The 16,209-nt window shown below is 45.7% G+C and overlaps 1 protein-coding gene across 2 annotated transcripts in view; it reads right to left on the bottom strand.

Annotated features, from left to right (window-relative positions):
- Positions 1-898: 898 nt before the first annotated feature.
- LOC121541403 (solute carrier family 12 member 2-like) overlaps positions 899-16,209 on the bottom strand; it is a 107,578-nt gene continuing 92,267 nt past the window's right edge. For both annotated transcript variants that reach the window (XM_041850389.2, XM_041850390.2), the window contains 4 exons: positions 12,023-12,109; positions 2,906-3,041; positions 2,522-2,589; positions 899-1,260 (listed from right to left, as the gene is read on the bottom strand). In XM_041850389.2, the coding sequence (XP_041706323.2) occupies positions 1,125-1,260; positions 2,522-2,589; positions 2,906-3,041; positions 12,023-12,109 (427 nt within the window). In that variant the 3' untranslated portion in view covers positions 899-1,124. The remainder of the gene's footprint in view (positions 1,261-2,521; positions 2,590-2,905; positions 3,042-12,022; positions 12,110-16,209) is intronic.

The raw sequence follows: 16,209 nt of genomic DNA, 5'->3' as shown, positions 1-16,209 counted from the left end.
ACTGTAAGTGCTGTTATTGTGAAGTGGAAACGTCTAGGAGCAACATCGGTTCAGCCGCGAAGTGGTAGACCACATAAGCTCAAAGAACGGGACCACAGAGTGCGTAAAAATCGTTTGTCCTCGGTTGCAACACTCAGTACAGAGTTCCAAACTGCCTCTGGAAGCAACATCAGCACAAGAACTGTTCACAGTGAGCTTCATTAAATGGGTTTCCATGGCCGAGCAGCCGCACACAAGCCTAAGATCACCATGCGCAATGCCAAGCGTCGGCTGGAGTAGTGTAAAGCTCACCGCCATTGGACTCTGGAGCAGTGGAAACGTGTTCTCTGGAGTGATGAATCACGCTTCACCATCTGGCAGTCCGACGGACAAATCTGTGTTTGGCGGATGCCAAGAGAAGGCTACCTGCCCCAATACATAGTGCCAACTGTAAAGTTTTGTGGAGGAGGAATAATGGTCTGGGGCTGTCTTTCATGGTTCGGGCTAGGTCACTTAGTTCCAGTGAAGGGAAATCTTATTGCTACAGCATACAATGACATTCTAGACGATTCTGTGCTTTCAACTTTGTGGCAACAGTTTGGGGAAGGCCCTTTCCTGTTTCAGCATGACAATGCCCCCGTGCACAAAGCAAGGTCCATATAGAAATGGTTTGTTGAGACCGGTGTGGAAGAACTTGACTGGCCTGCACAGAGCCCTGACCTCAACCCCATCGAACATCTTTGGGATGAATTGGAATGCCGACTGCGAGCCAGGCCTAATCGCCCAACGTCAGTGCTAGACCTCACTAATGCTTGTGGCTGAATGGAAGCAAGTCCCTTCAGCAACGTTCCAACATCTAGTGGAAAGCCTTCCCAGAAGAGTGGAGGCTGTTATAGCAGCAAATGGGGGACCAACTCCATATTAATGCCCATAATTTTGGAATGAGATGGTCGACGAGCAGGTGTCCACATACTTTTGGTCATGTAGTGTAAGAGGCTGGACCTCCACACCATATCCTTTATCATTACTATATTATCATCAATTGCTACTGTTTCTACCTTCATTGAAGTGTATGTGTGCGTGTCTTAGTTAGGACTGGCGCTGGGATGGGAAGTCCCAAAGGCAGCGTGTGTGTGTGTGTGTGTTTAAGAGTAGAAGGTGAGGACGCTCTGGTGGTTGCCGCGCACCAGGAGGAGGGGAGGCAGGTCCTTGGACAGAGTCTCCAGCCAGGACATGTAAAGAGCACTGGACACCGCTCCCTTTCTGGCCAAGGGCATGCTCCTGTAGATAGATAGATAGATAGATTTAGGAAGTCATACTGTCATACAGTGTGCTTACCAAAAGGCACAATAGGGAAGATAACCTGTTGAGAAAAATACCCATGGGGTAGAGGCTAGGAGTCGATTTGGGATTGGGCGTATGTCCACAAAAGCTTTGTTAAAATGTACCCTAGGTCTGATGGGCTCCCGTTACATCACCAATACGGTCACACTCCCTGGGCAGTTACATAAAGAGTTCTTCACATGGGCTGGCTATCAATCATGTTACCAGCCCCACCATCAGGTCCCACTTGTATTGCATTAGTCTTGTTTCCCCACAGACTTCACAACAGCACTCACTCTCTCACACAATGTGATGAGGGACAGAAATAGCCCTATCTGTTTCGGATCCTTTCAAATCTCACCCTTGTGCCCCGTATATCAACAGCACAATAAACAACTCAATACCACACGCATACTTCAATAAAGTGCAGTTTGACTAACAGAGCATTGAAACATCATATTCTTCACATCCATTAATGAGATACAAAATGGAGAACCAGTGACACTGGCCCCATTCAGTATCAGTGGTGGAGGTGAGAAGAGCAGTAGTGATGTGGTGTTGTGAATAGGATAGGACAGCAGGGACTGAAGCAGAGCCAAGCCAGTGGTGGAGAGAGACAACGCTAGGGCAATTAACCTACAGCCCTACTGAATGAGTGCGAGTGGAGTATTGTCTGTGTGCGCCCATGCATAGAGAGGGAAGGACGAGTGAGGAAGCAGAGGGAGAATAAATGAGAGGAAAATGGAGAGGGGGAGAATAGGAAAATAGGTAAATATAGCAGAGAGAAAGGAGGATGAAGAGTGGATTGAGAGAGAGAAGGGAGAGCAACAGAGCGAAAAGGTGGAAGAGAAGAGGCAGGGAAGTGGGGGGAAATGGAGGAAAGGTGACAGAGGATGACAGAGGAGAGTGAGTGTTTATGTGAGGGCGGCTGGCGTCTCAGTTTACAGGGCACCCAGCTGATTCACTTAGCAGCTGTTATTACAATTTACATTTTAGTAATTTAGCAGACGCTCTTATCCAGAGAGACTTACAGGAGCAATTTGGGTTAAGTGCCTTGCTCAAGGGCACATTGACAGATTTTTCACCTAGTCAGTTCTGGGATTCTAACCAGTGATCTTTCGGTTACTGGCCCAACGCTCTTATCCGCTAGGCTACCTGCCGCCCCCAGACACAAGGCCTCAATACACACACAAAAATAAATGCTCTTAAATCTACTTACATGACAATGAGGTTAGCTGTGCTTGAGTGCTCCTTCAGCAGTTCGTTCAGTCTGATCTGACGATTAGTCTGAGAAGAACCAAAACAAAAACACAGGTTAAGGTGGACACACATCCGTCGGGTTACGAGATTACCATCTAAAGCAGCAGCCACACTTTGCTGTAGGATAGGCAGATATGGGAGTACTTTCATCCCCATATAGCTCATCAAAGACATTGGGCACAATACCAGACTCTGGAGGACCCCATTTCAAAATGGTTTATAGGCTTGGTTCTATTTGGCTCCTAGCATCCTACAGCTAGCCCCTACCACTTCCATGTTCACAGATCTGAAATAACTGGATAGGAGTAAGTAATATGGTGATGGCTAGAGTGGTTAGATTTACTTTGGCCCTAAAGAGCTCCAGCTCGTTGTCTGTGATCCTCCAGGGCTCGCTGGCCTTCAGTGCCTCCGCTGTATCCTGCTCCATGTCGTCCTCCTTCAGCCGGTACGGCTCGATCATCTCTTCAAAAGCAGTCACACTGCACAACCACAGGGGATCAAAGGTTAGTAAACGATTAGTTAGAAACATTAGTACACACGCACAGTATATTTGACAGGCCAGTATATTGGAGTTTATACACTGAGTATATCAAACATTAGGAACACCTTCCTAAGATTGAGTTGCATCCCCCCAAGAGCCAACACTGTCATGATTATTGAATGTGTCAAAGTTCAACCCAATGCTATGTGAGAGCATACGTCATCACGCAACAGCTATCATAGTCCCATGCAACGCCAGGGTTGTGGGTTCGATTCCCACGGGGGGCCAGTATGAAAATGTATGCACTCACTAACTGTAAGTCGCTCTGGATAAGAGCGTCTGCTAAGTGACAAAATAAAAAAATAAAGAAAATAAAAAATCTGAGCACGCAACAGATCAGTGTACTGTCGACACTCGATCTGTTGTTTTTATGAAATAGTTTTTAATCATGTCAACAACAACTATCTTTAACCATTGGAAGTTCTGATAGCTGGGAACGCAAGTTTGTGTCCCGGATTCCTGCTTAAAAAACACAATAGTTAGCGGTTAGCCATCATGCTAAGAGAGCAAGATAACGCTAGCAGTGTTAGAGTCAAAACACCAGTGGTATTTGCGTCTACATCTGGGCTCAAATGCGCTAGGTGCGAGATGATATCAATGCAAGAGGAGGAAAATAAGTTGGAACTCATTCATGAACATAAATTCTTTGTCTGTTCCAAATGTATCATCATCAAGCAGCTTAGGGAAGAGATTCTCCGTCTGCTAGCTCAGCTGCGGGAAAAACAAGATGTGCTTTCTAAGTACTTTGATGCAGCCTAGGCACACAGAATTTCTGTTCTGAATGCCTCTTACAGCCAAGGGGTCGATGAGTAGGGCGGTATTGATCTGGTTGTCATCAAGCTGCCCACTCAAAAAGAAGCTCCAAGCTGTAACTAGTGACTGCAATCTGGTTCAAGTCATCAGTCAACCTACCAGGGTATTTACAAACAGAACAGTAACTAAATCATCCACGTGTATTGATCACATCTTTACTAATGTTGCAGAAATCTGCTCTAAAGCAGTATCCACATCCACCGGATGTAGTGATCATAATATAATAGCCATATCTAGAAATACAAAGTTCCAAACACTAGACCTAAGTGTCGAAGATGTGAAAAATATTTGTTGGTCTGATGTGTGTAATGAGGAACATCCGGATGCTACAAGAAACTGACTGTTAGAGCTGCCAAATACCAATGGATAGATGGGGAATTGAAAAACTGTATGGCTGAGAGGGATAAGGCAAAGGGAATAGCAAACAAGTCTGACAACACAGCAGACTGGCAAACCTACAGTAAATTGAGAAATCATGTAACAAAAAGAAGAAACTATACTATGGAACAAAGATAAATGATATAAAGAATGATAGTACTTTAAATTAAATTCTTGTTCATAACAAAACCCTTTGATATTGCCAACCACTTTAATAACTTTTTTGTTTACACGATTACAAACTTCGGTATGACATGCAGACAACAAATGCTGAGCCTTCATATGCATGCATAATGGACCAAATAATGAAAGACAAGCACTGTAGTTTTGAGTTTCACAAAGTGGCAGTGGAAGAGGTGAAACAATTGTTGCTATATACAGTGGGGAAAACAGGTATTTAGTCAGCCACCAATTGTGCAAGTTCTCCCACTTAAAAAGATGAGAGAGGCCTGTAATTTTCATCATAGGTACACGTCAACTATGACAGACAAAATGAGAAAGAAAAAAATCCAGAAAATCACATTGTAGGATTTTTTATGAATTTATTTGCAAATTATGGTGGAAAATAAGTATTTGGTCAATAACAAAAGTTTCTCAATACTTTGTTAAATACCCTTTGTTGGCAATGACACAGGTCAAACGTTTTCTGTAAGTCTTCACAAGGTTTTCACACACTGTTGCTGGTATTTTGGCCCATTCCTCCATGCAGATCTCCTCTAGAGCAGTGATGTTTTGGGGCTGTCGCTGGGCAACACATACTTTCAACTCCCTCCAAAGATTTTCTATGGGGTTGAGATCTGGAGACTGGCTAGGCCACTCCAGGACCTTGAAATGCTTCTTACGAAGCCACTCCTTCGTTGCCCGGGCGGTGTGTTTGGGATAATTGTCATGCTGAAAGACCCAGCCACGTTTCATCTTCAATGCCCTTGCTGATGGAAGGAGGTTTTCACTCAAAATCTCACGATACATGGCCCCATTCATTCTTTCCTTTACACGGATCAGTCGTCCTGGTCCCTTTGCAGAAAAACAGCCCAAAAGCATGTTTCCACCCCCATGCTTAACAGTAGGTATGTTGTTCTTTGGATGCAACTCAGCATTCTTTGTCCTCCAAACACGACGAGTTGAGTTTTTACCAAAAAGTTCTATTTTGGTTTCATCTGACCGTATGACATTCTCCCAATCCTCTTCTGGATCATCCAAATGCACTCTAGCAAACTTCAGACGGGCCTGGACATGTACTGGCTTAAGCAGGTGGGACACGTCTGGCACTGCAGGATTTGAGTCCCTGGCGGCGTAGTGTGTTGCTGATGGTAGGCTTTGTTACTTTGGTCCCAGCTCTCTGCAGGTCATTCACTAGGTCCCCCTGTGTGGTTCTGGGATTTTTGCTCACCGTTCTTGTGATCATTTTGACCCCACGGGGTGAGATCTTGCGTGGAGCCCCAGATCGAGGGAGATTATCAGTGGTCTTGTATGTCTTCCATTTCCTAATAATTGCTCCCACAGTTGATTTCTTCAAACCAAGCTGCTTACCTATTGCAGATTCAGTCTTCCCAGCCTGGTGCAGGTCTACAATTTTGTTTCTGGTGTCCTTTGACAGCTCTTTGGTCTTGGCCATAGTGGAGTTTGGAGTGTGACTGTTTGAGGTTGTGGACAGGTGTCTTTTATACTGATAACAAGTTCAAACAGGTGCCATTAATACAGGTAACGAGTGGAGGACAGAGGAGCCTCTTAAAGAAGAAGTTACAGGTCTGTGAGAGCCAGAAATCTTGCTTGTTTGTAGGTGACCAAATACTTACTCCTACAATGTGATTTTCTGGATTTTTTTTCTCAATTTGTCTGTCATAGTTGACGTGTACCTATGATGAAAATTACAGGCCTCTCTCATCTTTTTAAGTGGGAGAACTTGCACAATTGGTGGCTGACTAAATACTTTTTTCCCCACTGTATAAATAAGGACAAACCATCTTGTACCGACTAGGGCTTTTACGTTGACCATATTACCGCCACACCGGCGGTCACGAGTCATGAAGGCAGTCAAATTACACGTGACTGTTGATCACGGTAATTAGGCTTCTCCCAGCTCTCTCTGTGTGTTTGTGCCGTGGAAGGAGGGTTTTTTTGTTGGCAGAGAGCAATGGCTAGCTAGTATGCTAACTATTCTAGCTAACTAACTGGCTGAATAAGTTGACGAACTCACTCAAACTGTCAAAACTAACCCAAAACTTTACACAACGTTAGACATGGACACGAATGATCTGCTTGGCATGTTAACACACTGGTGGTTTGTTGTAACCGAGTATTGGTGCTAAACCGTGTTATTGGAGGCTGGCATGCTACTTGGCTATGGCGTCATAGGATTCGGTGCCCTGGACGGTTTTCACTGAAGAATACTGTACCAAGTTAGCTAGCTGAATAAACGAAGTTAGTTTATTCCTAGAAATATTGAACCACTGTAGTTTACAACAATTATAATTTCTAAAGTGGAAGTTGGGAGAGTTATATTTGAGTGTTTCAGTGAAACATAAGTGAGGGAGGCCCCGCTCTCTCGCTTTCCCAGATGTTTAGTTCATTTCATTCCGATCTCCTTTGCATTATTGTAGCCATTTTCTGTAGCCTGTCAACTATGTGTCTGTCTATCCCTGTTCTCTCCTCTCTGCACAGGCCATACAAACGCCTCACACCGTGTGGCTGCTGCCACTCTAATTTGGTGGTCCCTGCACGCACGACCCACGTGGAGTTCCAGGTCTCCGGCAGTCTCTGGAACTGCCGTTCTGCGGCCAACAAGGCAGAGTTCATCTCTGCCTATGCTACCCTCCAGACCCTCGACTTCTTGGCGCTGACGGAGACATGGATTACCACAGAAAACACTGCTACTCCTACTGCTCTCTCCTCGTCTGACCATGTGTTCTCGCATACCCCGAGAGCATCTGGTCAGCGGGGTGGTGGCACAGGAATCCTATCTCTCCCAAGTGGACGTTCTCTCTTTTTCCCCTGACCCATCTGTCTATCTCCTCATTTGAATTCCATGCTGTCACAGTCACTAGCCCATTCAAGCTTAACATCCTTGTCATTTTTCGCCCTCCATTTTTCGCCCTTTTTCGCCCTTCCCTTGGAGAGTTCATCAATAAGCTTGACACCTTGATAAGTTCCTTTCCTGAGGATGGCTCACCCCTCACAGTTCTGGGTGACTTTAACCTCCCTACGTCTACCTTTGACTCATTTCTCTCTGCCTCCTTTCTACTCCTCTCCTCTTTTGACCTCACCCTCTCACCGTCCCCCCCTACTCACAAGGCAGGCAATACGCTTGACCTCATCTTTACTAGATGCTGTTCTTCTACTAATCTCAATGCAAATCCCCTCCAAGTCTCTGACCACTACTTTGTATCCTTTTCTCTCTCGCTCTCCTCCAACACTACTCACTCTGCCCCTACTCAGATGGTAATGCGCCGTCGGAACCTTCGCTCTCTCTCTCCCGCTACTCTCTCCTCTTCCATCCTATCATCTCTTCCCTCTGCTCAATCCTTCTCCCTCCAATCTCCTGATTCTGCCTCCTCAACCCTCCTCTCCTCCCTTTCTGCATCCTTTGACTCTCTATGTCCTCTATCCTCCCGTCCGGCTCGGTCCTCCCCTCCTGCTCCGTGGCTTGACGACTCATTGCGAGCTCACAGAACAGGGCTCCGGGCAGCCGAGCGGAAATGGAGGAAAACTAGATGTCCTGCGGACCTGGCATCTTTTCACTCCCTCGTCTCTACATTTTCTTCCTCTGTTTCTGCTGCTAAAGCCACTTTCTACCACTCTAAATTCCAAGCCCCTGCCTCTAACCCTAGGAAGCTCTTTGCCACCTTCTCCTCCCTGCTGAATCCCCCCCCCCTCCCCCCCTCCCTCCCTCCTCCTCCCTCTCTGTGGATGACTTCACAACCATTTTGAAAAGAAGGTTGACGACATCCGATCCTCGTTAAGTCAAATGACACCGCTGGTCCTGCTCACACTGCCCTACCCTATGCTTTGACTTCTTTCTCCCTCTCTCTCCAGATGAAATCTTGCGACTTGTGACGGCCGGCCGCCCAACAATCTGCCCGCTTGACCCTATCCCCTCCTCTCTTCTCCAGACCATTTCCGGAGACCTTCTCCCTTACCTCACCTCGCTCATCAACTCATCCTTGACCGCTGGCTATGTCCCTTCCATCTTCAAGAGAGCGAGAGTTGCACCCCTTCTCAAAAAACCTACACTCAATCCCTCCGATGTCAACAACTATAGACCAGTATCCCTTCTTTCTTTTCTCTACAAAACTCTTGAGCGTGCCGTCTTTAGCCAACTCTTGCCATCTCTCTCAGAATGACCTTCTTGATCCAAACCAGTCAGGTTTCAAGACTGGTCATTCAACTGAGACTGCTCTTCTCTGTGTCACGGAGGCTCTCCGCACTGCTAAAGCTAACTCTCTCTCCTCTGCTCTCGTCCTTCTAGACCTATCTGCTGCCTTTGATACTGTGAACCATCAGATCCTCCTCTCCACCCTCTCCGAGTTGGGCATCTCTGGCGCGGCTCACTCTTGGATTGCGTCCTACCTGACAGGTCGCTCCTACCAGGTGGCGTTGCGAGAATCTGTCTCCGCACCACGTGCTCTCACCACTGGTGTCCCCCAGGGCTCAGTTCTAGGCCCTCTCCTATTCTCGCTATACACCAAGTCACTTGGCTCCGTCATATCCTCACATGGCCTCTCCTATCATTGCTACGCAGACGACACACAATTAATATTCTCCTTTCCCCCTTCTGATAACCAGGTGGCGAATCGCATCTCTGCATGTCTGGCAGACATATCAGTGTGGATGACGGATCACCACCTCAAGCTGAACCTCGGCAAGACGGTGCTGCTCTTCCTCCCGGGGAAGGACTGCCCATTCCATGATCTCGCCATCACGGTTGAGAACTACGTTGTGTCCTTCTCCCAGAGTGCACAGAGCCTTGGCGTGACCCTGGACAACACCCTTTCGTTCTCCGCTAACATCAAGGCGGTGACCCGATCCTATAGGTTCATGCTCTACAACATTTGCAGAGTACGACCCTGCCTTACACAGGAAGCGGCACAGGTCCTAATCCAGGCACTTGTCATCTCCCGTCTGGATTACTGCAACTCGCTGTTGGCTGGGCTCCCTGCCTGTGCCATTAAACCCCTACAACTCATCCAGAACGCCGCAGCCCGTCTGGTGTTCAACCTTCCCAAGTTCTCTCACGTCACCCTGCTCCTCCGCACACTCCACTGGCTTCCAGTTGAAGCTCGCATCTGCTACAAGACCATGGTGCTTGGCTACGGAGCTGTGAGGGGAACGGCACCTCCGTACCTTCAGGCTCTGATCAGTCCCTACACCCAAACGAGGGCATTGCGTTCATCCACCTCTGGCCTGCTGGCCCCCCTACCTCTGCGGAAGCACAGTTCCCGCTCAGCCCAGTCAAAATTGTTCGCTGCTCTGGCACCCCAATGGTGGAACAAGCTCCCTCACGACGCCAGGACAGCGGAGTCACTCACCACCTTCCGGAGACACTTGAAACCCAACCTCTTTAAGGAATACCTGGGATAGGATAAAGTAATCCTTCTACCCCCCCTTACCCCACCCCAAAGAGAAAAATAAATAAAAAATAACATATTGTAAAGTGGTTGTCCCACTGGCTATCATAAGGTGAATGCACCAATTTGTAAGTCACTCTGGATAAGAGCGTCTGCTAAATGACGAAAATGTAAATGCTGCTGATGGCCATTAGTAGCCTACCAAACTTGCTAATTGCCTGGTACTCAGCACTCTATTGTCCCTCTAACCACTCTGACATCAATGCAAATCTAAACAAACACTTCATGAGAGCCCATGAGCTCATGTTGCGCAACATTACTAATATTAAGCACATTGCTTCTCGTTACAACAGGAACCACGGGAAAAGCGTCCTCCAGTCACTATGTAAGTGCATAGATTACATGTATTTTTCCCCTGCCCCTGGTCCAGAACAGAGGTTGGGAAACGCACAGTATTAAATAGAGCCATGACTACATGGAACTCTGCCACCCCAGGTAACTCAAGCTAGCAATAAAACCAGTTTAAAAAAAACGGAATAAAGAACACCTTACTGCACAAAGGGGACTGTGAAGAGACACCGCCATTTTATATATATATTGTATTGTAATTTGCACTGTACTATGTATTAGACCTAGATATTGTGTGTATGTACTGATATGTAGGCTATGTATGATGTTAAAAATTTATGTATTTCAGTCCTTGACTAATAATTGTCTGTACTATGTATTATGTCATGTGGACCACATGATGAGTAGCTGATGCTTTTGCAGCTGCTAATGGGTATCCTAACAAATACCAAATTTGGTGTTTTGATAACGGTGGTGGAAAACGCTGTCTCAGGCGCCGCTCCAGAATCTTCAATTGGGTTGAGATCTGGTGACTGATACACACAATTTAACCCCACTATCACACACACAATTTAACCCCGCTATGCTCCTTTGAGACCACTCTTTTAAAGTCACAGATCTCTTCTTCTAGCCATGGTAGCCAATATAATGGGCAACTGGGCATTTTTATACATGACCCTGAGCATGATGGGATGTTAATTGCTTAATTAACTCAGGAACCACACCTGTGTGGAAGGACCTGCTTTCAATATACTTTGTATCCCTCATTTACTCAAGCACTTCCTTTATTTAGGCAGTTACCTGTATATTGCAGTAATATGTTTCATTCAAAAAAAATTCAAGTCAAATGAACTTGATTTGGTGGTCCTCTGTAGCTCAATTGGTAGAGCATGGCGCTTGTAACGCCAGGGTAGTGGGTTCGATCCCTGGCACCACCCATACGTAAAAATGTATGCGCACATGACTGTAAGTCGCTTTGGATAAAAGCATCTGCTAAATGGCATATTATATTATTATTTGGAATTATTGCAATGGTTGTGTTACAATAACGTGGGGACCATTCAATTTGATTGTTTCTGACTGCTATCATTAGTAGCATACATTTCGATGAATGTCTCTTTACGCAAGGCATTGGAAATAATTAAAAGTCGATGAGAAACATAGCTAACTAGGAAAAAACTAACATTTTCAAAACGCTACTGTCTGTTACTATGCACAATAATCCGTTTTCTACGGCCTGCAGCTTACATTAGCAATCAGCAATATGCCACTTAAGCGTCCAAAAGGGAATTATCCCATTATTAATATTTGAGAATGTCAATAAAAAGGGTTTCCTGTAAATATTTAAGTGCTTGCAGACTGGTTGACTCCCAGTTCAAAGAACAGGGTGTGCTCACTTCACTTTCCTTTTTCTTGTTGTATTTTACCCCCTTTTTCTCCCCAATTGCAATCCAATCTCATTGCTGCAACTCCCCAACGGGCTCGGGAGAGGTGAAGGTCGAGTCATGCGTCCTCCGAAACATGACCCGCCAAACCGCGGTTCTTAACACCCGCCTGCTTAACCCGGAAGCCAGCTGCACTAATGTGTCAGAGGAAACACTGTGCAACTGACGACCGAAGTTAGCCTGCAGCACGATGAGCCAGGTAAAGCCCCCGGGCCAAACCCTCCCCTACCCCGGACGACGCTTTTCACATACATTTTGCCTTGACATTTCAATTTAGAACAAATTTGTGAAATTAAAATAGACATTTTAAAATCATTGCCAACCCCAACCCGCCCGACAACCTCAGAACGGTCATAAGAAAAACAACATACTTCTCTTTCTTGGGCTTGGTGTTGATGTCTCCTAGTACGTTGATGTCGGAGAAGTCTATCCTGAACTTGCTGAGCAGTGTGGCCATCCTGAGGAGAAAATTGAATAACAAACGCTTTATAAAACACTGAAGCCACATTTCATGCAACTTACATCCAAGAGCTTCGGAGAGACCGCACAAGCCACTGAGGACATCAATAAGCCATTTGAAAGGATTGCCGCTGTTTGAAGTATCACAGCGAACGGGTGCGAGCTGATGTCGATATTTTCCAGATATTTTGGAGAGAAAAAAAAGCTGTTGTGGCTGTTGAGAGGCTTTCTGTTTATGACAGTCATTTCCCTAGGCTTTTTTAAATCTAAGGATAACTTCTACCTCAAAACATTTTCATGGTCAGCGACTCCAAACATGTCATGTCTGCCTAAGTACGGCGACTTTTATATCCAACAACTTTTATATCAAAGGGATACTTGAATCCTCAATTACATGCGGAGAGTTTGGATGGGATATTATTGCAATAAAGTATTGAACGAATGATGTCCAAAAAAGATAGATTGCCAATACTGAAACTTTTTTAAATTAGTGAGGAAATGTCTGTTCCTGGTTTTTCAAGTAATGAACGCACAAACATATGGCTTGTGACACACACACACACAGACACACACACACACAGACACACACACACACACACACACTCTAGGGTGGAAGGCCTGGGTTGCCAGTGCGGTGCTAATTTTAGCCAACAAAAGGAGGCAGGAGGCAGCTGTGGGGGACAATGAGAGTGAGGGTCAGGACATTTGCGTTGGACAATAACACTGCCGCCACGTTGGTTTGTAATTTACAGAACACAGAGAGAAAGAGACTGAAAGAGAGAGACAGAGAGAAAACAGAAGAGTGGGAGAAAGAGAGAGATAGAGATGAATAGAATCAGAAATAGTGTGAAAGAGAGAGAGAAAGATAGAGACCCTAACCTGCTTCTGTGAAGCGAATACAACAATACATTGTTATATAAAAAGACATGCAGATTTAATGTGGTGGTGGAACAACGTGGATTTAATCCCGTTGGGCCGTGCCCATGCCAGTCAGTGACTAAGCAGTATTTTTGGAAGGCGATGCAGCTTAGGGCTCTGACGGGCAGCTAAGAGCAGAGCGAGCTCATCCCTCGAACCAGTAACACACTGATCGTATTTAGCATTGGAGGTATTAGGGGTTTGAGAGTTTTAGAGGGAATTTGCCAGACAGACCTAAATCTAGGATGTAAGAGAATATAAAAATGTATTACTCATTATGGAATGGAAAGAATGGAAGAATAGGAAAATGCGTCATTCACTAATACAATGTACAGAACAAGTATTTGATACACTGCCGATTTTGCAGGTTTTCCTACTTACAAAGCATGTAGAGGTCTGTAATTTTTATCATAGGTACACTTCAACTATGAGAGACGGAATCTAAAACAAAAATCCAGAAAATCACATTGTATGATTTTTAAGTAATTAATTTGCATTTTATTGCATGACATAAGTATTTGATCACCTACCAAACAGTAAGAATTCCAGCTCTCACAGACCTGTTAGTTTTTCTTTAAGAAGCCCTCCTGTTCTCCACTCATTACCTGTATTAACTGCACCTGTTTGAACTCGTTACCTGTATAAAAAACACCTGTCCACACACTCAATCAAACAGACTCCAACCTCTCCACAATGGCCAAGAACAGAGAGCTGTGTAAGGACATCAGGGATAAAATTGTAGACCTGCACAAGGCTGGGATGGGCTACAGGACAATAGGCAAGCAGCTTGGTGAGAAGGCAACAACTGTTGGCACAATTATTAGAAAATGGAAGAAGTTCAAGATGACGGTCAATCACCCTCGGTCTGGGGCTCCATGCAAGATCTCACCTCGTGGGGCATCAATGATCATGAGGAAGGTGAGGGATCAGCCCAGAACTACACAGCAGGACCTGGTCAATGACCTGAAGAGAGCTGGGACCACAGTCTCAAAGAAAACCATTAGTAACACACTACGCCGTCATGGATTAAAATCCTGCAGCGCACGCAAGGTCCCCCTGCTCAAGCCAGCGCATGTCCAGGCCCGTCTGAAGTTTGCCAATGACCATCTGAATGATCCAGAGGAGGAATGGGAGAAGGTCATGTGGTCTGATGAGACAAAAATAGAGCTTTTTGGTCTAAACTCCACTCGCTGTGTTTGGAGGAAGAAGAAGGATGAGTACAACCCCAAGAACACCATCCCAACCGTGAAGCATGGAGGTGGAAACATAATTCTTTGGGGATGCTTTTCTGCAAAGGGGACAGGACGACTGCACCGTATTGAGGGGAGGATGGATGGGGCCATGTATCGCGAGATCTTGGCCAACAACCTCCTTCCATCAGTAAGAGCATTGAAGATGGGTCGTGGCTGGGTCTTCCAGCATGACAACGACCTGAAACACACAGCCAGGGCAACTAAGGAGTGGCTCCGTAAGAAGCATCTCAAGGTCCTGGAGTGGCCTAGCCAGTCTCCAGACCTGAACCCAATAGAACATCTTTGGAGGGAGCTGAAAGTCTGTGTTGCCCATCAACAGCCCCGAAACCTGAAGGATCTGGAGAAGGTCTGTATGGAGGAGTGGGCCAAAATCCCTGCTGCAGTGTGTGCAAACCTGGTCAAGACCTACAGGAAACGTATGATCTCTGTAATTGCAAACAAAGGTTTCTGTACCAAATATTAAGTTCTGCTTTTCTGATGTATCAAATACTTATGTCATGCAATAAAATGCAAATTAATTACTTAAAAATCATACAATGTGATTTTCTGGATTTTTGTTTTAGATTCTGTCTCTCACAGTTGAAGTGTACCTATGATAAAAATTACAGACCTCTACATGCTTTGTAAGTAGGAAAACCTGCAAAATCGGCAGTGTATCAAATACTTGTTCTCCCCACTGTATATACAAAAGTATGTGGACACCGCTTCAGATTAGTTGATTCGGCTATTTTAGCAACACCCGTTGCTGACAGGTGTATTAAATCGAGCACACAGCCATGCAATCTCCATAGACAAACATTGGCATTAGAACGGTCTTACTGAAGAGCCCAGTGACTTTCAACGTGGCACCGTCATAGGATGCCACCTTTCCAACAAGTCTGTTTGTCAAATTTCTGCCCTGCTAGAGCTGCCCGGGCAAATGTAAGTGCTGTTATTGTGAAGTGGAAATGTCTAGGAGCAACAACGGCTCAGCTGCGAAGTGGTAGGCCACACAAGCTCACAGAACGGGACCGCCGAGTGCTGAAGCACGTAAAAATCGTCTGTCCACGGTTGCAACACTCACTACCAAGTTCCAAACTACCTCTGGAAGCAACGTCTACACATTAACTGTTTGTCGGGAGCTTTATGAAATGGGTTTCCATTTCCATGGCCAAGCAGCCGCACACAAGTCTAAGATCCCCATGCGCAATGCCAAGCGTCAGCTGGAGTGGGAACGCGTTCTCTGGAGTGATTAATCACGCATCACCATCTGGCAGTCCGACGGACAAATCTGGGTTTAGCAGATGCCAGGAGAACGCTACCTGGCGGAATGCATAGTGCCAACTGTAAAGTTAGGTGGAAGATGAATAATGGTCTAGGGCTGTTTTTCATGGTTCTGGCTAGGCCCCTTAGTTCCAGTGAAGGGAAATCTTAACGCTACATCATACAATGACATTCTAGACGATTCTATGCTTCCAACTTTGTGGCAACAGTTTGGGGAACGCCCTTTCCTGTTTCAGCATGACAATGCCCCTGCGCACAAAGCGAGGTCCATACAGAAATGGTTTGTTGAGATCGGTGTGGAATAACTGGACTGGCCTGCACAGAGCCCTGACCTCAACTCTATCGAACACCTTTGGGATGAATTTGAACGCCGACTGCGAGCCAGGCCTAATCGCCTAACATCGGTGCCCGACCTCACTAATGCTCTTGTGGCTGAATGGAAGCAAGTCCCTGCAGCAATGTTCCAAAATCTAGTGGAAAGCCTCCCAGAAGAGTGGAGGCAGCAAAGGGGGGTCCAACTCCATATTAATGCCCATGATTTTGGAATGAGATGTTCGACGAGCAGCTGTCCACATACTTGTGGTCATGTAGTGTACTTTCAATACATTCCCATTGGCAGTATAGATCTACAGTGAATAGAACAGCAATAAAGATCTGTAGTGAAT

Source organism: Coregonus clupeaformis, chromosome 27 (assembly GCF_020615455.1).
Source record: "Coregonus clupeaformis isolate EN_2021a chromosome 27, ASM2061545v1, whole genome shotgun sequence".
NCBI lineage: Eukaryota > Metazoa > Chordata > Actinopteri > Salmoniformes > Salmonidae > Coregonus > Coregonus clupeaformis.
Note: the sequence above shows the minus strand (reverse complement) of the source record. Positions and strands in the feature narration are given on the sequence as shown.